Source organism: Acanthamoeba castellanii, assembly GCF_000313135.1.
Source record: "Acanthamoeba castellanii str. Neff unplaced genomic scaffold scf7180000084573, whole genome shotgun sequence".
Classification (NCBI taxonomy): domain Eukaryota; phylum Discosea; order Longamoebia; family Acanthamoebidae; genus Acanthamoeba; species Acanthamoeba castellanii.
In genome coordinates this window covers 55,316-76,853 of record NW_004457435.1, presented here as the reverse complement: position 1 = coordinate 76,853, position 21,538 = coordinate 55,316, and the positions used below count along the sequence as shown (strand labels likewise).

General features: G+C 59.0%; 9 protein-coding genes and 1 pseudogene across 9 annotated transcripts in view; 5 read left to right on the top strand and 5 right to left on the bottom strand.

The window, feature by feature from the left end:
• Positions 1-14: 14 nt before the first annotated feature.
• On the top strand, positions 15-2,035 carry ACA1_042280 (NAD dependent epimerase/dehydratase; the record flags this gene model as incomplete). Its single annotated transcript, XM_004338843.1, is given in 11 exon segments — positions 15-255; positions 268-383; positions 529-685; positions 777-904; positions 975-1,001; positions 1,080-1,213; positions 1,340-1,412; positions 1,478-1,560; positions 1,653-1,716; positions 1,807-1,875; positions 1,970-2,035. 11 exon segments carry the CDS (start codon positions 15-17, stop codon positions 2,033-2,035), a joined length of 1,158 nt encoding a protein of 385 aa, XP_004338891.1.
• A 336-nt stretch (positions 2,036-2,371) lies between these two features.
• ACA1_042270 (uncharacterized protein) lies at positions 2,372-3,728 on the top strand (the record flags this gene model as incomplete). Its single annotated transcript, XM_004338842.1, has 5 exons — positions 2,372-2,516; positions 2,578-3,059; positions 3,138-3,471; positions 3,530-3,607; positions 3,664-3,728. The coding sequence occupies 5 exons, from the start codon at positions 2,372-2,374 to the stop codon at positions 3,726-3,728; spliced, it is 1,104 nt and encodes a 367-aa protein (XP_004338890.1).
• Positions 3,729-3,807: 79 nt separating this feature from the next.
• ACA1_042260 (uncharacterized protein) lies at positions 3,808-5,129 on the bottom strand (the record flags this gene model as incomplete). The annotated part of the gene is made up of 4 exons (XM_004338841.1): positions 3,808-3,932; positions 3,984-4,302; positions 4,388-4,810; positions 5,019-5,129. 4 exons carry the CDS (start codon positions 5,127-5,129, stop codon positions 3,808-3,810), a joined length of 978 nt encoding a protein of 325 aa, XP_004338889.1.
• Positions 5,130-5,555: 426 nt separating this feature from the next.
• Positions 5,556-8,077, top strand: ACA1_042250 (Phosphoglucomutase, putative; the record flags this gene model as incomplete). The annotated part of the gene is made up of 10 exons (XM_004338840.1): positions 5,556-5,807; positions 5,979-6,078; positions 6,160-6,240; positions 6,319-6,401; positions 6,480-6,648; positions 6,732-6,825; positions 6,895-6,991; positions 7,064-7,296; positions 7,373-7,452; positions 7,551-8,077. 10 exons carry the CDS (start codon positions 5,556-5,558, stop codon positions 8,075-8,077), a joined length of 1,716 nt encoding a protein of 571 aa, XP_004338888.1.
• Positions 8,078-9,044: 967 nt separating this feature from the next.
• On the top strand, positions 9,045-12,897 carry ACA1_042240 (uncharacterized protein; the record flags this gene model as incomplete). The annotated part of the gene is given in 8 exon segments (XM_004338839.1): positions 9,045-9,213; positions 9,286-9,446; positions 9,558-9,692; positions 9,778-9,856; positions 9,986-10,047; positions 10,154-11,719; positions 11,817-12,806; positions 12,823-12,897. 8 exon segments carry the CDS (start codon positions 9,045-9,047, stop codon positions 12,895-12,897), a joined length of 3,237 nt encoding a protein of 1,078 aa, XP_004338887.1.
• A 120-nt stretch (positions 12,898-13,017) lies between these two features.
• Positions 13,018-14,487, bottom strand: ACA1_042230 (uncharacterized protein; the record flags this gene model as incomplete). Its single annotated transcript, XM_004338838.1, has 1 exon — positions 13,018-14,487. One exon carries the CDS (start codon positions 14,485-14,487, stop codon positions 13,018-13,020), a length of 1,470 nt encoding a protein of 489 aa, XP_004338886.1.
• Positions 14,488-15,075: 588 nt separating this feature from the next.
• On the top strand, positions 15,076-16,765 carry ACA1_042220 (uncharacterized protein; the record flags this gene model as incomplete). The annotated part of the gene is made up of 7 exons (XM_004338837.1): positions 15,076-15,181; positions 15,246-15,520; positions 15,587-15,686; positions 15,750-15,852; positions 16,050-16,166; positions 16,235-16,612; positions 16,669-16,765. The coding sequence occupies 7 exons, from the start codon at positions 15,076-15,078 to the stop codon at positions 16,763-16,765; spliced, it is 1,176 nt and encodes a 391-aa protein (XP_004338885.1).
• Positions 16,766-16,992: 227 nt separating this feature from the next.
• On the bottom strand, positions 16,993-19,967 carry ACA1_042210 (SH2 domain containing Signal transducer and activator of transcription, putative; the record flags this gene model as incomplete). Its single annotated transcript, XM_004338836.1, has 5 exons — positions 16,993-17,094; positions 17,209-17,516; positions 17,600-17,959; positions 18,034-19,400; positions 19,561-19,967. The coding sequence occupies 5 exons, from the start codon at positions 19,965-19,967 to the stop codon at positions 16,993-16,995; spliced, it is 2,544 nt and encodes an 847-aa protein (XP_004338884.1).
• A 586-nt stretch (positions 19,968-20,553) lies between these two features.
• Positions 20,554-20,772, bottom strand: ACA1_042200 (annotated as a pseudogene).
• Positions 20,773-20,895: 123 nt separating this feature from the next.
• The window catches only part of ACA1_042090 (uncharacterized protein), a gene marked incomplete at both ends in the record, with an annotated part of 1,120 nt that continues 477 nt past the window's right edge, over positions 20,896-21,538 (bottom strand). The window contains 3 exons of the mRNA XM_004338835.1: positions 20,896-21,014; positions 21,109-21,266; positions 21,333-21,418. Coding sequence (XP_004338883.1) covers positions 20,896-21,014; positions 21,109-21,266; positions 21,333-21,418 — 363 coding nt within the window. The remainder of the gene's footprint in view (positions 21,015-21,108; positions 21,267-21,332; positions 21,419-21,538) is intronic.

Below are 21,538 nucleotides of genomic sequence, written 5' to 3'. Positions count from 1 at the left end.
ATCCAATCGCTGAGATGCACAATACGGGCTATCGACCGGGTCTGCGACCGTCGCGCAAGAACTGGATCATCGCTGTGATCCTGCTTTGCCTCGGCCTCTGGCTCGTCATTACCGTGTTCGGCACGAGAAAATCGCAAATGCGAGCATCTGGAGATGGAGATGATGATGTGGACTACTCGACCGTAGAGGTGGTGGGCAAGTGGCCCGAGGGCCGCAAGAAGGTGGTCCTGCTCACCGGCGGTGCGGGCTTCATTGGTTCGCACACAGCGCGCTTCCTGCTCGGCCGAGGCGACGACGTGATCATTGTGGACGAGGTCAACGACTACTACGACATCACCATCAAGGAGGACAACCTCGCCTTCCTCTCCTCCTTCGCCAAGCACGTCCACCCACCCTTCTTCATTTTCTTATTTTTTGACATTTATCATTTATCACTTATTCGTTTTTCGTATTGCGAGTGACTTCTTATCTGTGTGCCAACAACAACAACGACACAGGGAGGCGGGCAGTGGTCGGTTGACGGTGAAGCGGCTGGACATTGCCGACCGCGCGGGCATGCGCGCCATCTTCGACCAGGCCCAGACCGATGGCGCCCCAATCACGCACATCTGCCACCTGGCCGCTCGCGCCGGCGTGCGCTACTCCATCGAGAACCCCGACGTCTACATCCACTCCAACCTCCAGGGTAACCTTTTACCAAACGTAATCGATCGTTTGACACTCGATAACACAACGCACACAACTACACAACACGACACGCGACGCGACAATCGCAGGCACGTTGGTCATGCTGGACATGGCGCGCGATTACACGGTCACCAATTTCGTGTTCGCCTCGTCGTCGTCGGTCTACGGCGAGAACAAGAAGGTGCCCTTCGCCGAGACCGACCGAGTGGACAACCCCGTACGACATCCCTCCTTCTTTTGGTTGTGTCACGACCGATTGAAACACTGAACTCGGCTTCCGTGTCCAGGTAAGCCCTTACGCAGCGACGAAGCGGGTACGCGGTCAACCGCTCGAGCGTGTGTGTGTGTGTGTGTGCTACGTGCATGACTGACAGGTGTGGCGATCCCTGCAGGCGTGCGAGCTGCTGGCCAAGACCTACAACCACTTGTACGGCATTCCGATGTCCGGCCTTCGGTTCTTCACCGTCTACGGGCCTCGCGGTCGGCCTGACATGGCTCCCTATAAGTTCATCGACGCCATCTACAAGTTAGTTACTCCTCACGACACCGATCCATACACATACGATAGCAGCACAACGCACACCACACACACGCGACACGCACGATATGCGAGGTCGTTGCTCACATGTGTGATCGGATCGGCGTTGTACAGTGGCAAGCCCATCAACAAGTTTGGCGACGGTACCACATCTCGAGACTACACGTTCGTCTCCGACGTTGTACAGGTAGGAGACTTCTCTGTCCCTGCAGAAAAGTAGTACCTTGGCTGACAACCTTCGTTTCCTCGCAGGGCATTGTGGCCACGATCGACATGCCCTTCGCTGAGCTGCAGCTCTTCAACCTGGGCAACTCGCGAACCATCAACCTTAACCGGTAATGGCGCCCCGCTGTCGAGACCCAACACCACCATTACGCTCACCACTCGTGCTTCTTATCTCGTGCGACGATGGTGCTGTTTCTATTAGGTTTATCGAGGTCGTGGAAGCAGCTGTGGGGAAGAAGGCGGTGATCAATCACATGCCACCTCAGGTATGACCCACTCACCCATCCAGTGCGCTCTCGACGGCGCGCGGCGGCTCACCACACGCGTGCGTTCGGTGGTGCGTCAAACTTGCGCAGCCTGGCGATGTACCGATCACGTTTGCCGACCTGCGAAAGTCCAAGCAGCTGCTGGGCTACGACCCTCAAGTACGTTGCCTCTTCCCTGGGCTATTGTAGTTTTTATTCTTTTTGTTTTTATCTCTTCATTGTGGCCCGTTGCTGATGGGCCGGGCGTGTTCAGGTGCCGATCGAAGAGGGAATCAAGAGGATGGCCGAGTGGTACATCGAGAAGTATGGCAAGGCATGAGCCTTTTTCCGTTATTTATTATTTTTTTATTTATTACTTTATTTTGATATAAAGCTGTTGAACCGTCAAAGACACAACAACACGCAAATGCTGGTGAGCGTGAGGTCACAGCCCAACAGGCAGCTGCTCCTGACCCTGCCTGTTGCCTGTGACCATTCATTGACAAGTTCCGACACTTCGCCCCAACCTCAAACTTCCTGGAACGAACGATGCACGACAAGACTCGACGGTGGCGCCAGCGTGTAACATGCAATGCGATTAAGTACAGCGACACAACAAGAGGGAGTAGCACTCTGAGGAGAAGAGAACGAGGCACAAGGGCGGAAGCAGCAGAAGATGGCCAACACTACGAGGCAGCTCATCGAGGCTCTGGAGCATTTGCGCGAAGAGGCCGAGTGTTGCACGTGCCTGGGCGACCCCAGCGAGTTCGTCCTGCTGCCCTGCCGCCACTCCCTGTGCACCACCTGCTTCGTCCAGTGGAGTGCGCCCCCCCCCCCAACAATTCACACCATTCACGCTGACGTCATCACTTGCTCGCGTAGGCAAGAAGTGTCCACAGTGCCAAGCGACTGTGTCGCCATCCGCCAAGGCACTGCCTCTTTTCCGCATCGACGCCCTCCGCTTCAAGAACGAGTGTTCGGCGCTCATAAATCTCCTCACCCCGCACGCGGCCCAGCCATCGGCGCCCGATCTCGGGCGGGCCATCGAACGTCAGCTCCTCGCTGGCGTGCCCCAAGTCAACATCGCTGTGGTGGGGGCGGAGGGCGCGGGCAAGACGGCGCTGGTATCGGCCGTCACCGGCGCGCCTGGCAGTTCGGGTGGTCTTGCGGCGCTAGGCACCACGGAGTGGAGCCCGTATCGCGCCGACGCCCAGTCCAAGGTCAGCTGGTGGGACAGCGAGGGAGTGTCGACGTGGAGCAACAGGAAGGAGGTCGCTCGACTGATGACTCAGCTCGGCCAGGTAGAGCGCAAGCACGGGATTCAGTTCAATCTTGTCATCGTTCTTATTCGCGCGTGGCATAAGGTACATTCACCTACACAACGCAACACGACACACAAGACTCACAGGACCCACTCACCCATTACGCGCTTTTTGATGCAGGTGAGTACGGAGGACCTGCAAAAGTTCCTCAAGCAGCTGCAGGGTCAGGGCAAGGCGTTCATGGTGGTTACCTCGGACATTGCTTCACTCGACCAGACCGAGCTGAAGCAGAGGCGAGACGACGTCCGATCGCTCCTGCGCCCGTTTGGGGCCTGTCGGGAACGCAACGCGCACGTTGACATGTTCATCGCCACCGATGCCCCAGACTTGTTCGCCATCACCCTCAACTCGACCGCCCACAAGGCGAGCCGCTACGGCCCCGCAGTTGAACAGGAGGGAATCGGCGACCTGGTGATCTGCGCGCTCATCGCCACCCTCCCCTCCCGAGGCAAAGGTACATTAGTCGCATTCCTCCTTAGTAAAATCTAAACATTTACCCTGCCTGTCGACAGACTGGCTGAGCGGGGCTGACGGGAGCCGGGCGCTGACACTGCTCAACTCCATGGTCACGTCGGAGGTGGTGATCAGCGGTGGGGTGTTGCTACTGGTGTGCGCGCTGGCCTCGAGGAATGGAGCCCACGCGCAGCTGCTCGACCCGCTGGCGTTGCTGCCGAGTCGTCCTTCTTCAGTGTGGCCTACAACAGTGAGTGAACAAGACTCTTTACTGGAGGAGCCCAGCTCAATGAACAGTGTATAAAACTGAGAGGCAGAATGGAGGAAGATCGAAGCATCAGAAGGCGTTGAGGAGCTTCATCACAGCTACAGTGGCCCCAGCCCATCCTACCAGCAGCGTGATCGCCGAAATTTGAGTGGAGGACTGAGAACGCAGCCCCGCTCCCTGATGTACGTTCTGGCCTGTGGTAAAAGCTTAGTGGTGATAACTACGAGAGAGGTGAGGGCACGTACGTTTCTCCTCATGACGGGGAAGCGTGTTGAGGATGCACATCAACAGATCAGGCATCCCGAAGGAGGAGACACTGCCATCGCTGGTCCCGGACGCAGATGAGGAGGTGAGCAGGCAGATGGTGCCGCCGTTGGCCATGGTCAGCTGGCTCACAGTCGGGCTGAGCTGCTGCACGGCACCCATCTTGGCCAACTGGCGCATCAGGCTGGGACCAACTCCGGCGCCTTGCCCACAGCTGGGCATCACCGCCACGGCAGCATTCTTGCCGAGAGCGTTCAAAAAGCCCAGGAACCGGCCCAGCCGCGCCCTAGCACCCTTCATCTGCTGTGATTGGTATTACTAACTGAATTGACGAGTCCGGAGCCTATAAGGGGAGTGGGCAAGTTACCAGCTGGTCGTTGCGTACGGTGATGATGACGAAGTCAACGCCTACCGACGCAGACTCGAGTTGGGCGATGGACTCAGTGAGCTGCTCCACGCCGCTGGTGCTCCACGACTTGATGCCCCTGGAATCCCACACGGTGATCTTCGACTTGGGATTGGTCTTGTAGGGGGTCCACCAGTCGGCGTCTACGGTCGCGGTTGCGCGTGTCCAGGAGACGCAGCTACAACCGGTCAGTTCGCGCACCAGCCTCGATTTGCCCGACCCTATCTGGCCCACGATCACGATGTTGGCCCCAGGACCCTGCACACGGCTCTCCAGCTCCACGACGAACGGTTCGTTGTGAATTACTAGGTCCGGCTCCTCTTCGCCTTCGTCGTCTTCCTCCTCACATTCTTTTATCTCGGCTGATTCCTTGCTTGCACCAACGTCGGGCTCGTTGTCAATCTTCGGCTCGAGCCAACAACAAGTTCCACCGGCTCAATGCGAGTGCACACGCAACACCTGATGTGGTTGCCTTCCCCTAAAGCAGAGTGACCAGGGAATGAAGTTAAGCTCTGTATGCCATGCTATTGGCATTGATGGATAGACAGAGGCACGCACCTGAGTGAGGGGTTCCGCTGGCGACTCTACGCAGAAAGCAGGTCACACACACGACGTGCGCGCAGGGCAGCTGCATCATCTCCTTGTCGCCGCACAGGCACACCGAACACTCGCCTCCGTTGGGAACTTCAATAAAGCCCATTAGCGGTGTGTCCTTCTGCATCTTGGGTAGGTGTAAGGGTGTACGTGTGATGTATGGCAAGAGCTGCTTTTATTCATGTGAGGTCAAGGTCAAGACACCGACATGAAGCGGCGTCACTTCCTCTTGTGTCAACTAGACACGTACGGCGGTGCACTTGTCTTCTTGCGCGAAGAGGTGCGCAACTGCCAACTTCGTCTCTGCGGTTGACACCGTCGGAAGTGCAGAGAAAAGCGATGGAAAATGGCCGGTTCCAGCCTTTGGCCCAACGAGCCAGCTTTGTTCGAACTCCAGGTCATCGCTGTCGTCGCGGCCCTTCTTGTTATATTTCCACTGCAATACGAGGACACTCGTGACTGCACACTGCAAACGCCACACATCTAGCCTCGGCATCAACCACACATCCGATCAATCGCACAGATCTACGCAGCATTAACAAAAAACAGAACCATGAGCACTGCAGAGTTTGAGGTGAGGGCGGTGCCCACTCGACCGATCGCGGGACAGAAGACGGGCACGTCGGGCCTGAGGAAGAAGGTGAAGGAGTTCTCATCGGAGCACTACCTCGAGAACTGGGTTCAGTCGCTGTTCCTGGCCCTCCACGAGCTGGGCCACATCAACGAGAGCACGCCTAACGCCACCCTCGTCGTGGGCGGCGACGGTCGCTACTACAACCGCGAAGCCCTCCAGACCATCATCAAGGTACACCACACAGCATACCGCCTCAATTCTATTTATTCGTGATTAATTGAGATCCAAGTCAACCGCTACTTGCTCCTCAATCGTTCCAAGATTTGGCCTTGACCTACTTGTGGAGGTGCAAACAAGACCAACGCAGTGGCTAACTAGGCTCTTTGACTCGTTTACCCTCAGATCTCTGCGGCTAACGGCGTGGCCAAGCTCATCATCGGTCAGAACGGCATCCTCTCCACTCCCGCCGTGTCTGCCCTCATCCGCGCTCGCCGCACCAACGGTATGCGCCTGCGCGCCCCTCCCCAGCCCACTTTGACTGCGCTTGCGAGCCATGTGCTGACGCTCTTGCTGCGACGGGCAGGCGGCATCATCCTCACCGCCTCGCACAACCCTGGCGGACAGACTGGCGACTTCGGCATCAAGTTCAACATCGAGAACGGAGGTAGAGCTTCCGTGCTTTGTCGTATGCGCACAAGGAGGCGTGCATGCTCACCTCACCCTTGAACTCGTTTTCATCCAGCTCCTGCTCCTGAGAAGATCACCGACGCCATCTACACCCACACCACCCGCATCGGTCAGTACAAGCTGGCCAACATCCCCGAGGTGCGTACGCCCACCACCTCGCACTCGCCGCCGAATGCGCCCCGACTGAATCATCACCGTCGGCCACGCGCGCCGTAGGTTGACCTGTCCGCCCTAGGCGAGCACAAGTTCGGCAAGTTCTCGGTGGAGATCGTGGACTCGGTCGACGACTACTGGCAGCTCATGAAGAGCATCTTCCCCATCGACAGCATCAAGAAGCTCGTGGCCCGGCCCGAGTTCAAGGTCAGGCTCGATTCCATGAACGGAGGTATTGCGTGCTATAACCCACACTACTTGTTGTGTTGGCTTGACTTGGAGCGGGCTGACGTGTACAATTCGAAACCACATCAGTGACTGGCGCCTACACCCAGCGGATCTTCCGCGACGAGCTCGGCATGAGCGCCGACTCCCTGGTCAACTCTGTGCCCAAGGAGGACTTTGGCGGGTACGCTCGGACTGACACCTCGCCGTGGAGCCCTGAAGAATGCTGACTGTGGTCTGCTGTTTGTTGCAGTGAGCACCCCGACCCCAACCTCACGTATGCCAAGGCCCTCGTGGACCTCATGAACACCGGCGAGTACGAGTTCGGCGCCGCCTGGGACGGCGACGGTGTACGTAGCTCGGCGGTCTTTCTTATAATGCTAGAGTGGGGGAATCATGCTAACGCTGATGATGCTCTGTAGGATCGTAACATGGTTCTGGGCCGCCGCTTCTTCGTCAACCCGTCGGACAGCGTGGCGATCATTGCCGCCAACGCCAAGGAGGCCATTCCCTACTTTGCCGAGGGCCTCGGCGCCGTCGCGCGCTCCATGCCCACCTCCGCCGCGCTCGACCGCGTGGCCGCCGAGAAGGGCCTCAAGTGCTTCGAGGTGCCCACCGGCTGGAAGTTCTTTTGCAACGTCATGGACAACCACAAGTACCTCGGCACCCGCTGCTCTCTGTCACCACCCCGGTGCAGCTGCACTAACGCCACTTCCTCACCTTTTTTGCAGGGGCGTCATCTGTGGAGAGGAGAGCTTCGGCACCGGCAGCGACCACATCAGGGAGAAGGACGGCATCTGGGCCGTGCTGGGTGCGTTCCACCCACCATGCGCTGCCGATCTGCTTGCACGGTGGTGATGTCTCATCTCCACCTCCTTCTCCTTCTCCATCACCTTGCCAACATTGTAGCTTGGCTCTCGATCCTGGCGTACAAGAACGCCGGCGTGGCCGAGGGCGGCAAGCTCGTCACGGTGGAGGACATCGTCAAGGAGCACTGGGCGAAGTACGGCCGCAACTACTTCTCGCGCTACGACTACGAGGAGTGCGACGCCGAGCCCGCCGCCGCGATGATGAAGCACGTCGGCGCCCTCATCGCCAGCGCCTCGGACGAGACCATCCGCGATCGCGTCCAGACCCCGCACTACAAGCTCGCCATGTGCGACGACTTTGAGTACACCGACCCCTTCGACTCCTCCGTCGCCGCCCACCAGGGCTACCGCTTCGTGTACGCCGACGGCTCGAGGATCATCTTCCGTCTGAGCGGCACCGGCTCGGTGGGCGCCACGATCCGACTCTACGTGGAGAAGTACGAGGCCGACGCCGACAAGCAGAGCATCGACCCGCAGGATGCGCTCAAGCCGCTGATCGACCTTGCGCTCAACTTCTCCGAGCTCTCCAAGTACACCGGCAGGCACGAGCCCACCGTCATCACCTAAAGTCCTCCCCTCCCTCTCCCTTTCACCACCAACCTCACACAACACCAATAGACAACAACAAGTCCACCGCAACTGCTCTCTTGTGCGTGTGTCGTGTCGTGTCGTGTCGTGTCGTGTCGTGTCGTGTCGTGCCATGTTTGTGTGCGATGTGGGTAGGATTGTACAAGGGTGTATTTCCTGGTTGCTCGTTGGGTACACGTGCAGCAGCAGCAACGCTTAGTTATCGTACATGAAGAGCATGTCCACGAACTGCTGGTAGGCCACCTGGCCCGAACCTCTGTCGGCCTCGTAGATCAGCTCGTCGATCTAGTGTGTCGTGGACACGACACGCATCTCTTGGTAAACTCTCACAGCAGCAGAGATGAATGGATGGCAGGATGGAGCAGGCAGAACGGGGATGTACCTCGGCAGGGGTCATGGGCTCGCCCAGCTCGGTCAAGAGCTCACGGAACTCGTGAGAAGAGATGTAGCCAGTGCCTGTGCAGAGGTGATGAATTAAATTAATGCATGAAATGAAATGATGTGGCACACAATTTAAATAAAAAACGTCATTCGAATGCAGTGCATTGCGCGGCATAAGTGCGGTGAGATGGGTGCGGAGGGGGTGCGCGTACCCTGCTTGTCGAAGATGCGGAAGGCCTCAATGACCTCCTCCTTGGTGTTGACGTGGTTCATCTTACTCATTTTGAATTATGGAAAATAATGGCACACACTTCCTCTCTGATCTCGCTCGCTCTGATTCGCTGGATGGGCAACTGATGGGCTTCCACAAACAATAATCTCTCTCGCGGTTGCTCTAACGCACTCCACTGGTCCGCCCTTCATTTCTGGCGTGTCGACAACCACTGATTAAAAGAAATTCATTTTCTCTCAATTTCCTCCAAAAAGGCTGGAGACCAACACGAACCCAATTACAGAATTGATCTTGGGCTGCAGTACATTTTTCGTTATTTTTAGGAGCACATAGATGGAGGCGACAAGCATAGGACGAAGAAGAAGACCGCGCAACGCATCGGAAGATCGTGGGCTGACAGATACCGAAGATGAATCAGAAGATGAGCAGCAGGAGGAGGTGGGAAGTGATGAGGAGGGGCTGGACTACCTGCAGCTCTTTGCTGCCGCCATCTCCGCGCTCCGTACGCCTCGCAACAAATCCCCTCTACAAATCTCTGATCTCACAAATCGCACTTTTCAATTCCTGTCCACAGGAGACGAGGAAAAAGATGATGAAGGAGCAGAGGAAGAGGAAGAAGATGGGGCGCAGAAGGTGAAACGGCGACGGTTGGTGCAGCCGCTGGAGGCGGCCTATGCACACTTCGAACAGCAGGACGCTCACCTGCAGCAAGCTGCCGCCTTTGGCAAAATGCTGGTACGCCCGAACCTCAGCCTTTTGCTGCTTCATTCTTGGCTCAATGGCACGACACGCGCGCGCCGCACACAACACGCACCCCCGCACCTTTTGTGTGCGTGGCGAATGCAGTTGGAGAAGAACAAGCAGTTGGAAGAACAGCTGGAGGTGTACCAGAATTCTTCGATTCTCAACGAATACCAGGACAAGGCATGCTCGCTCACACCCAGGTTCACGCATGCTCATCTGTCGCTGACCGCTAATAATGTGCACGACACACACACACACCACACACACACGACACACACGACACACACCACACACACGACACACGACACACACGTACACACAGATCCGCATGCAGCAGGAAAAGATATGGGAGTTGCAAGCCCAGGAGGAAAACGTACGCACCGAACTAGAAGAACTCAAGGGTACGCTCGCACGTGTGTTCATGTCTCATGCGTGCACGCGGTGCATACGTTGCGTACATATTGTGCGCGAGTGTTGCTGTGTGCCAATCTGATTGATCATGCCCCCCCCCCAATCTCTTCCCCAAACAGTGGAACTGAAGGTGAAGAAAAGGATGTTGAATTCTAAATCCCGTCTGGCCGAGCAACTCGAGGTACCACCGCACACGCCGCACACACGCTACTCAGGCATTCTACGAATGCATCAGTTTACTCAAGGTCGCTCCTTCTGCGCATTATGTTCAACTTCGCGTCTATTAGGCCAAACTGTGGGACTACATCCAAAAGATCGAAAAGGAGAAGGAGAGCAGAGACAACGAGGAGAACAAAAAGATGAAGAAGGAGATGGAACAGCGGGAAAAGATGCGTCGCCTGTCGGACGAAGTGGAGAACTACAAGGAGGAGCTCAAGGAGGCCAAGAGTGAGAGCGAGCGACTGCGCAAGCAGGTCACCAACCTGCTCGACAAGCTGAGCACGTTCCGGGGCGATCTCACGCGCGAACGCGAACGCAAGTCTCGGTCGAACTCCTTCTCGCGTCGTCTCACTTCGTTCTTTGTCTCAAAGAACGAAAACGGTGAAGCGATTGGGGAGAACGAAGACGACGGCGACGGCAGCGACTGCGAGAGCCACGGCAGCTACAGCTACGACAGTGATGCCGACGTCAGCAGCGCCCCTGGATCGCGACGACAAAGTGGGCGCGGTCGGCAGCAGCTGCTAGCGGTGTCGACACACGATGGCAGCGATGGTGCGGTGGTCGAGCTCAAGGAGAAGACGCAGCGCGCCAAGCAGGAGAACGAGAGCCTGCGGCGGGAGCTCAGCGCGCTGGCCGAGGACCACTCGCGCCTGCGCGAGTCGGTCACCGCCATGCGCGACCACGAGCGCCGGCTCGAGAAGGAGCGCAAGCGGGAGCGGAAGCTGCTGGCCCAGGCCCAGCAGACCATCGAGGAGCTCAAGCTCCGCATCATCGACGCCCAATTGCTGTCGTCGACGACAACGCCGGCCTCGCCGCCGTCCACGCCCTTGCCCTCACACAAGCTGCCGCTCTCCTATTCACTCCCGTCCACCCCCTTCTACTCCACTAGTCACCCGCACCCACCCGCGGGCGCCGTTCACGCTTCGCCGCTGCCCGCCCCATCGACGCCGCAGACCTACCACCACCATCAGCCGTTGCAACATCAGCAGCAGACCTTCTCGCCTCGACCACAGTACCAGCAGTCGCAGCAAACGTTCTCGCCGCGTCCGCAGTACTACCATGAACAGCTCACAGTGCCATCATCGCCGCCGGCGCTGTTCGCCGAGCTCCAGCAGCAGGAGGCGATCGAGCGCAGCGTGCGGGACGAGCTCGCCGCGATCGATGATATCCTACTGGGCGACGATGACGACCTCGGCCTCGGCACCACCGCCGTCGCTCCCCCGCGCATCGACAACACGATCACATCAGCCACTACGCCCGCGTCCGCGCCTGCAGCGCCAACACCTGCCTCCGCGCCGGCGCCACTGGCCAGCGGCGAGGCCCTGTTGGTCCCCACGCCGCGCGCAGCGCTGACGCCTCGTTCGGCGTCCATGCCGGCGTTGGCATCGTCGTCGTCGGGTGCCGAGGACAAGGACAAGCGGGTCTGGGTGGTGGCCGAGGGCCAGCGAGGCCGCGGCAGCGACAACGCTGGAGAGGGAGGTGCCAAGGCCGCCGAGGCCGAGGGCGCGGAGACTGATGTCAGCGCTGAACTCGGAAGTGGTGGCACAACGAAGCGGGCGAGCGACGGCCGACTATTCATCTTCGCCGAGGAGCTCGAGAAGAAGGTCGTGCAGAAGTTTGTCTACGATGAAGAGGTGCGTGTTGCGTGTCGTGTGTTGCGTGTGCGGTGATCATACAACGCAGGTGTGCTTACTGGTGGTGCCATGTGTCGTGTGTGCGTTTGGCGTTCAGGAATTGAAGGCAGGGCTGCAGGAGGAGGTGGAGGCGTGCGTCGCCGACTTTCTGGCGAAGCGCGAGCAGGAGCTGCAGGCCATCCAGCCCGCCGTACTCAAGGAGCGCCGCAAGCGCGCCCTGTCGTGCGAGCGCGACGACCTGCTGCTCTTCTTCGGCGTCTTTCTCACCGCCGCCGCCAAGTCGGACGACACCGCGATGCTGCTGCCGGCCGACTCGACGATCGTCGGCAGCAGCAGCAGCGCCGATGGCGACGAAGACAGCGACGACCAGGACGGTGTCGCTGAGGGCGACGGCGAAGAAGACGATGGCTGGTGCATCCTCGACGAGTGGCGGACGGGCCGTCAGAAGCGAACGAGCGCGAACGGCAATGCGGGCAAGGTGGTCGAATCGCTGAACAACGCCGCCGGAGCCAGCACCGACGTCGGTGTGAGCGTCAGCACCAGCAGCAGCGGTACGCGGTCGCGCATGGGCAGCATCAGCAGCAGTAGCGGCGTCTCGCTGGGCAGCATGGAGGGCAAGTCCGTCGCCGCGGTGCAGACGTGGGTGAAGCACATCCCGTTCGACTTTGGCGCGACGAAGCGACAGTCCTCGCGTGAGGAGAACGAATTCGTCGCCGCCGCCACCACGACCACCTCCTCCGCTACGCCATCACCACAGCCCACTCCCTTCGCACCACCGACATCCGGCGCCGACTTGGACGAGGAGCTGGCCATAGTCGAGGCCGCGATCTCTGGCACGCCCAGGGCGACGGCCACGCCCGCGATAATCGAGACAACGACGACGACGGCAACAGCGCTCCAGCAGCTCATGACATGTCGCGGCGAGGCAGCGGTAACGCTGCCGGTGGGCGTGAGCGATGAGGAGCGCGAGCGGATACGGGCGGAGATGGCGCGACTCAACGGACAGCTGGCGGCGCGGCGGAAGGAGGTGGAGGAGGCCCTGCGGCCGATCGTGGCCATCGTGCCCGCCACCACCGTCAACGCCCGCGTACGCTGTTCTTCAGTATACGGCCCACACCGTGACCGGTCCTTCCATTTCCTCGATCTCGTCCTCTACGACTGATCACCATCTCGAATAAATTGCATGTACATTGTATCATTAATTTTCAATTTTTTAATTGCATCAAAAGGCCTCCTAGGGGCTGGCAGGTAAAGTTGAGAAAAAGAAATAAAAAGGACAGATTGATTGAAAACCACGGCTAGCTACGCCACCGCTCCATCCTGTCCACATACTGCCTGATGCTGTCGGCTTTCACCTCCTGGCGGACATGGAGCATGTGGGCCTCGCTCACGTTGTAGAAGACGGGCGGCGTGTCCTGGTTGTAGTGCAGGAACGAGTACACCGCCCGAGGCGGCCAGAACAGCGACTTCCCGACGGACATCTTATCGGCTGTGGGCGCGCGCGCTGCGGGCTCGATGATGGAGAACAGCTCCTCGCCGTTGAGCAGCGGCAGCGTCGCCAGGAACTCACCCAGCATCGGGTCGGAGGCGTTGTTGGCCTCTGACCGCAGGATGGTGGGTCGACGAAGGTAGGCTAAGCCCTCACGACTGATGCGCTCCTGGTTGCGCTCGATGAAGGTCCTGACGTCGAGCCGCGCGAACGGTGGTTCCCTGTCGAACAGCTGCACGAACTCGTCGGCGTCGATCATGAAGATGTAGTCGAAGTCCGCCTGCCAGCGCATGAAGACGTCCCGCGCTACGCTCTCGATCAGGTAGCAGTAGGTGATCGGGGGCGATCCGAAGGGGATGTCCAGGTCGACTAGCGTCACGCGTTCGGCGAGGCCGGGGTGGTTGGCGAGGCCATTCTCCACCTTGGATAGCTCGAGATCGCGTGTGGAGATGTCGATCACCACGTGCGCCACGCCCACCACGTCCAGCATCCACATGAGCCACAGCTCGTCGTCGTTGTTCCACGTGTATTTCTTGGTGCAGGCGACGCCCACGCGCAAGGCCGCGGCTTCGCTGCCAGGCGCTGGCCGCACGATGCTGTGACTGAGCCGCTCTTGGTGCTTGACCCATGGCGCAGTTGGGAACTTCGGTGGTTGCGCGTGCCGGGGGAGTAGGGGGGCCGGGCTGGCCAGGTGGAACACCTGGGAGAGGGGGAAGTCGACGCGCTCTTTCGCCATGTAGACCGCAAGCGAAGCCCGACTGGTGCTGTGGTCCAGCAGAACCTCCATGAGCTCGGGTTCGATGAAGAACGCGCAGCGGATGATGATCTCGAGGAACTTGGGCGCGCCGTGCTCCATTCGCCACTTGGTGCCGCGGGGCAGGTTGTGGAGGCACTGATGCGCGGGCAGCAGCCTCGGGCCTGCCTCTTCGTGCCAGTTGAGCTCCACCGTGTCGAAGGCGTCGGTCTTCTGATGGGCCACGTCGACGAACTTGTGGTGGAGTGCCATGTGTAACTGAATCACTCGGTAGAGGGGGTCAGAGGCGAGGGACGGGAAGGTGGCGGCAATGATGGAGGAAGGCAGCTGCGTGGGGAAGATGCGATGGTCCTGGGCTGCGGATATGATGCGCACATCTCCCGAGGGGGACACGTAGTCCTCCCATGGTATGGCGAAGGGGTTGGGAGTGGTCCGAGCAGGAGCGTTCGAGGTTGATCCGCGCAGAGATGTCTGATGAAATGGAGGGGGAGAGCTGACGGAAAAGCTCAACGGCTTCTGTTGCATAACTAGCCACAGAGCAAGTATTACCAGAGAAGCCCAGAGCACCATGTTCATGCACCTAAGCCCTCTCATTTTGTACCATAACAAACAAAGCCGAGAAAAGGAGGTTGTTCACGTCTCTGCCACTTTAAACCAAGTCGCTTTTTTAGGAAAGCTCTACGGAGCTCCGTAGCAGGAAAATATTGTGAAATTCTTTTTCTTGCATACAAGGAAACGCAGGCAAAGCCTGATCTGGGGCAGATGAAGCAAATGGGACTTGAAGTTCAACGTAGCGACGTCGTGCACACCTCGAGCTTCGGAAGAGCGTCTGGATAACATGTTGCCACGAGCCGATCACTCGCTCGAGAGCCTCTTCTCCGAGATTCAGGAGATGAAGGAGGAACACTTAAAAACGCAACGCTCGTACCCTCCCCACGTAACTGTGGCCTCCCGTTGCGTTGTAATAGACTCCTTTTCTCGGCGTGTAGTGCGGCAGAGCTTAGCCAAGCGCGAGCGGGAACCATAAGAGACGCGCAAAAGCTCCAGGAGCACATCAAAGACGCTCAAAGAGCCACACAAGCCGCCCTCACGTACGCCCTCGACAAAGAGTCCATGTCCACTTTGCAGTGCATTTACGCGGACGCATCGCACAGAGAGAACGCTCAGCTTGACCAGGAGCTCGCTGAATGTAAAGCTCACAACGCGTTCCTTCGCGCCAGTACGTTCGTGCTTTCGTGCTTATCCATTCCTTACTCACACGACGGTCTGTTAATTGCCCTAAGAACGCGAAGAGCTATCGACCACGAGGAGCAAGCTTGAAGTAGAGAAGCGCCAACTGCAGCAAACGATAAATGCGAGCCGTGCGGCGTTCAAGCGGACGTACGCCTATTCTCTCTCCCTCAAGCTCTACCTCAGTCGGCTCAAGTGTAATCGGGTCCTCAGGATGCATGCGGTGTATGCCGAAGGAAAGGTCATAGTGAGCGCAATGGGCAACGCTGCAGCCACCCAGAAGGAGCTCGAGCACATAGCTCAGGAGATCAGCACGATCAAGGATAGGGTACAGAACACTACTCAGAGAACACGACCCTTCTCGGCTCTGACACTATTACGACTCGGCTGATAGTGCGCGCGGATCGATCGCACCCTCCGCGCGAGAAAAGAAGCGGAGCAATTGCGCGAGAACCTTGGAGCGCAGTTGGATCACTTGCTACTCGAGAGTGAAGGTGCACCTTAATGCCGGCGTCAACGTTTGTGATTTGGTCTGCCTCACCCACCACTTTGTACAGGCCTACGTGCCGCACAAGGCGGAGAGGAAGCCCAGATCTCCGAACTTGAATCCCAAACTGAGGCTCAGCTGCGCAAGCTTGTGGCATCAGAGAAGATCAGCGGGTATGCGCACGCCTCACCTTCAGCTACTGTCGCTTTCCGACACGTTATTACTTACCATTTCGTTGCTGACGGTTGCTGAACCCCAAAGCTATGAAAAAGATATCAGCGTGGCCTTGGAGGAGCTGTACTACTTGCGGTGCGTCACAAAGCCTGCTGGCTCTAAGCTAAAGAAGAAGCTATCTCACCATCTCGAACAGAGATCTCGCCGGTTCCTGGGCCATACAGAAGGATCACCTCGAGGCCCAAGAGCGCAACCTCAAGCAGCGCATTGCACAGACGGAGACGAGGCTCGACGCCATGGACAGATGGCAGCCGTACGCCTCTCTACCCCTCTCTCGGATCTCTACTTTTCCGACTCTAACCAACACGTGCTGTCTTCCAGTGCTCCAGCCAGCGTGAGAGACGAGCCAGTCTCCGTTATGCAGCTCATGAACCAACTGGCGCAGCCCGTGGCCGCCGTGGCCAGTCCCAAGACCACCACTCTCAACTCGATATCTCGCCCGACATCTGTTCAGAGTCCCAAGGCGCTTTCCTCCCCCGTGCCTGCACGAGCGGCGATTCCCTGGTCTGCTCGCATTTCCCAAGCCACTCTGGCAGCCATGCCTCCGCCGAAGTCTCGCCCGGCCGCATCAACCCCAGCAACTCCTCCCAAGGCCGTGCCAGCACCACCTTCGGCGTCGCCTTCATCCGCCCCACGTGTACCTTCGGCGGCGCAGCAGCTGAAGCGTCCTGCTCCCTTCCAGAGGCGTACGTTCTCGAGGTATGCCCTACTTCTCGCTTGCCTGCGAACTCTCCTGTTTTGACCGCACCAAGCAGGATCTTCCTGGACGAGGAGCTGGCGCTCTACTCTCCGGCCAAGAATGACGACGAACTGAGCAAGGAGGATGAGGACCTCCTCGCACCGCACTGGTGACGGTAGGCGGCACGTTACGTTGTTGTCCGGCAAAGTTATCCTCGACCTTGTCGTTTATGTGTTGATGGTTGGTGGCCTCTGCTCTATACAGGTTTGGCGCGGTTCGTTCCTTTGTTCTCTGTCTTCCTATCTCTCCTTGCGTGTTACTTTCTCCTTCCCTTCCACGTCTTCGTTCTCCGTTCTCCGTTTCGCTTTCGCTTTACGTGCGTCGGAGGCGCGGTGGTGCTTCACGGCTGGCGGTTGTCGTAGCCGAGCAGCAGCGTCTGCGACTTTTCCCGCGAGTAGAAGGAGGCCAGCAGTTCGTCCTTGTTCTTGGGCCTCAGGCTCACCTGAAGGAACACACGCCCCCCCCCAAGCAAAAACACTCGCCGTCAGCTCCAGGCCACACTCACGACCGCACGACACGCACGGAGGTGTGTGCGTGTGCGTGTGTGGCGACGTACCACTCCGGTGTCGTGGTCGCGCACGACCTGGAGGAGGAACCAGAGGTTTTCGCAGTCTCGCAGGAAGTCGGGGAGGGTGCTCTTCTTCTCGATGTCCTCCGGGTTGATGAGGTAGTGCTTGACCTCTCGGTCGTCCCCGCCGCCGGCACCGCCGTCGGCCTTCTTGTTGGGCGACGACGTCACGTAGACCACCACGAACTGGCCCGCGCACCGGTCGCTGAAGCGAATCAGGAACGAGCCCGGCAGCGCGCCCTGCGTCAGCAGCAGCCGGTCCGAGTCCTCCCTCGACAAGAAGCCGTAGATCAGCCCTGTATAGTGATATACAAATGTTATAAATATGTTAATATGTGCTATATACACGTTAATATGCCACGAAGGGTGTGGGGCGCACCCTTGATCCACATGGGGAGGATGTGCTTCTGGTGGTTGCGGATCTTGTAGAGGATGGTGCCGAACCACGCCCAGAACTGGTCGTAGTCCTCCTGGTTGATGCTGGTCCACTTTCGCGTTGAGTACAACACCAGGTGAAGGTGAAGGTGGCGATGTAGGGACAAGATAGGCACATACCTCATCTTGCCGTTGAACTTGGTGAGGTGGAGGTATTCGATGTCCTTGTTGGAGAGCGGGCGGACGGGCTTCTTGGGGTCCTGCTTGGTGGCCCGAATGTAGTGGATCTGCATCGCGTTGGCGAACGCCGGCCACGGTATCTCCGAACGGTTGGCAAACGTGTGCTTCTTCAACAGCTTGCCCTCTGCGTTGTGTGAGGAGTTAGCCTCCACCACACACACACACACGCATGCGCACGCACACAGACAAGGTCGTTACCTGTGGTGGACCTCTGTCCGTGGTTGGTCATGACGATGAAGGGCTTGGTGGGCTCGCTGAGGAGGCGCATGGAGGAGCCGTTCATGGTGACCTCCTGGGCGAAGCGCATGTTGACCGACTTGACCCGCGAGCCGTGCGGGAAGATGAGGCGCTTGAAGGTGACCATGAGCGACTCGTCCATCGTCTCGGCCGCGTTCTGAATGGCGGGCGCCGAGTTCTTCTTCTTGGAGATCGGGTTGTAGTCCTCGTTGATGAGCTCGGCCTTGACCTGGCCCATGGCCTGGATCTCGGACTTGGCGCCCGTGATCAGCACCACGTCGACCGGGTCGTCGACCGACTTGGACTGCTTGACGGTGCACGGGAACGGCTGCTTGGTGATGACCAGCGACGCGACGGGCTTGACGGGCTGGCCCGACTGGGCCTGGAACAGCTCCTCCTGGTAGAGCCGCAGCCGCCGCGCGTGGAGCGCGAACGAGTCGGAGAGGCACACGAGGCGGTAGGCGTCGGTGGCGGTGAGGATGTGGGTGTCGTTGAGCTGCTCCAGGCGCTGCACCGACTGCTCGATCTGCTTCCGCAGGTCGCCCTGCGCCTTGAGCAGCTTGTCCATCTCCGCGCGGTTGTGCAGCTGCGTGTCGATCACGTCGCACTGCTGGAACTTCATCGCCTTCAGCTGGTTGTCGACGCTCTCCTCCATCGACGCCAGCTGCGACAGCAGCGCCGCCGCCGCGCTCCCGTCGTTCATGCCTGCAACCGCCGCCGCCGCAGCTGCAGCCGCTGCCGAGTGCTGGGCCGCCGCCTGGCCGCCGCCGCCGCTCGACGTGGACGACGAGGACTGCGGCGCGGGCGACGTGGAGCCGGAGCGCGTGGCCTTGTGGCCGCCGCCGGACTTCTTGCCGCTGGACGCGGCGGCCGTGGGCGACGAGAAGGCCGAGGCGGGCGAGGGCGCGATAGTGCCGTGCGGCGGGGGTGGCAGCGGCAGCGCGGCGACGCCCGACCCAGCGACAGACGCGATCGTGGCGCCGCCGCTCGAGCTGGCGCCCTCCTGCTTGATGAACGAGGTGAGCAGGGCGTGGGTGGAGGCCGACAGCGGCGGGTAGTCGACGACGCCCTCGCCCAGCAGTTCGTTGGCCGAGGCCGAGCCCATCAGCGCGCTCATGAGCTGCGACTGCGACAGCGAGGGCTGGGGCTGGTGGCCGCCGCCGCCCTGCGACGCGTAGAGCGACGCGTCCTGGTGGTGGTGGTTGCCGCCGGCCGCCTCGGTGCCGTCCTGCGAGGAGCGCAGGAGGTGGGCCGTCTTGAGGAGCTGCTGCTGCAGCTCGGCCGTCTGGTTCATCTGTTTTGTGACCTCAGACGGGTCCTCGGTCTCCCTGCATGATAGATTGCCACGAACACGCCATCATCAACAACACCATCGCTAAAGAACACACTACGAAATGGAAGAAAAGCATTGGGGGGGGGCAGCAAGTAGAATCTTGAGATGGAAGATAGATTGATAGATGGCGAGTAGAGAGGGATGGGAGAGCGTACAGCATCTTCCAGAAGGAGGAATCGGTGGAGGTCCCGAGACCAGACGAGGAGTGGCCCAGCCCGAGCCCGCCATCCTCAGCCGAGGCGTCGAGGAGACGCGCCACTTGCGAAAATCGGAGGGATTCGCCCAGATCGCCACCCGGGTGAGAGTGGTTGAGGAGATGGGGCGGCAGCTGATGGAGTGCGGGATGTGGGAAGACGGAAGAAGACGTTGAGGTGGAGGAAGAAGAGGAGGAAGTGGTAGCTGTCGATTCGTCGCTTCCATTCGTGTCCAATCTGCGCTTCTTGTTTCCCGACGATGATGATGGTGACTTGGCTCGATGCGGAGACGAGCGAGGGGAGGAGGATGGGGAGGAGCCTTCGCCTTCATCGCCGTCGGCCGCCTTGTGCTTGCGCGTGGAAGACATGTCGATTGCGTCTGATTATGTAGATGGGGGGGCTGCTAGCCGTTAGGCTTTATCTTGTGTTGTTGCTGCGGCTTCAGGGAAGGGGTGTCAAGGTTGCAGCTGACTCCTTGTGCTGCAAAAATAACAAATAATAATAAAATAACAGATGGGAGGTAATCACTTCAGCGCACGCCGTTCAGGGATCTCTTCAAATCTGTGGCTCGTGCGAGAGAAAGAAGATGGAGAGAGAAACGAAGGTCGCCGGGTCACGGTTCTTCTGGTTCAGTCAACTGGCTTCGCCGAAGTTGGAGGTCACGAAACGGAAACCGTATTTTGTGGTTTTTGCCCAAACTCGGCGACGAGGAATGCCAATTATTCACAAACTTTTATAGAGCTAATTATTCAAATTTTAAACTTCTATGCACCCGTGTGTACCAGACCATGAAGCCCAGAACGAGAGGTGCTTGACGAGGACGGCGACAGCGAGTAGTGCGGCTCCGCCAGTTGGGTGCGCTGTGACCATCCAACAGGCTTGTCACACGCCGGGCAACTCGCATCCTCTGCTCATGATGTCCAAGTGAAGAAGTGTGAGAGTTGTGTGTGGTGTCTACAAGGTGCCTTGCTGTGGCTGTACCTTCTTCCTGTGCGCCAGGCAGAGGCTGCACATGGGGAGGAAGCAGGGCAGCATAACCAGCTCCTCCTCGCTCACCTTGGCCCAGCACTCGGCGCACGTCCACAACTCGTCATCATCGTCATCACTGTCACCACAATTGTACATGTCCTTGCTGCCCCAGCCGGTCTGGAACCACCTCTCCAGGATGTTCATGGTTCTTCGTTGTGGTGCGTGCCATCTTGTGTCAATCACCAGACAGCGCTGCTGTGGGCGTCATTTTTGATCGAAACGGCGCGTCAATTTACAGAAAGGGAAGCGTGCTGCGGGCCTATTTGGTCAACTGGTGGGCCACTTGGCCTGGTGCGGCTCGCACAGGCCCGCGAGCGCGTGCTGGAGGATCTTCGTGACCTGCTCGCCGTAGGCCTTGCCCATCCCGCTCGTCGTCTCTCGATGGCCTGCGGACACGAAGGTATTGAGGGTACGCGGAGGGCACGCACGGCTTGAGCGATTCGTCTTCAGTCGATAAATGGTGGTTGGGTGGATCGGTACCGGCGATGTTGACGATGGCGATCTTGTTGCCGGTGATCCAGCCCCTAATCTGTTGGGCAGTCTCCTCCAGCCGCTCGTCGCTCACGTCTTCGATGACGAGCACCGGACGCCAGCCGTCATCCTTGCTCCGCGCTCGCTCCGGTCCGTACGTCCATTGTCTGTCCACCCCGCGGTTAACATTGATGATGACGATGCGTCGAGTAGTTTTCTGATGATCAACGAACCGCAGTTGCGCCCAGCCGATGGTCTTATCGGTGCCATTGCCCGGGTGCAGGCGGAAGGCGATAGTACCGTCGGCATCGTCAACGTTCTAGGGAAGGGAGAGTCAGAGTGTGTGCGCAGAACGAAGCACTGCTACGTGCGGTGGTGCGTGTGCGTGTGCGATGTTGAAGTGCCTTGCGCGTGCGTGCGGCGTAGCTAAGGTTGCCAT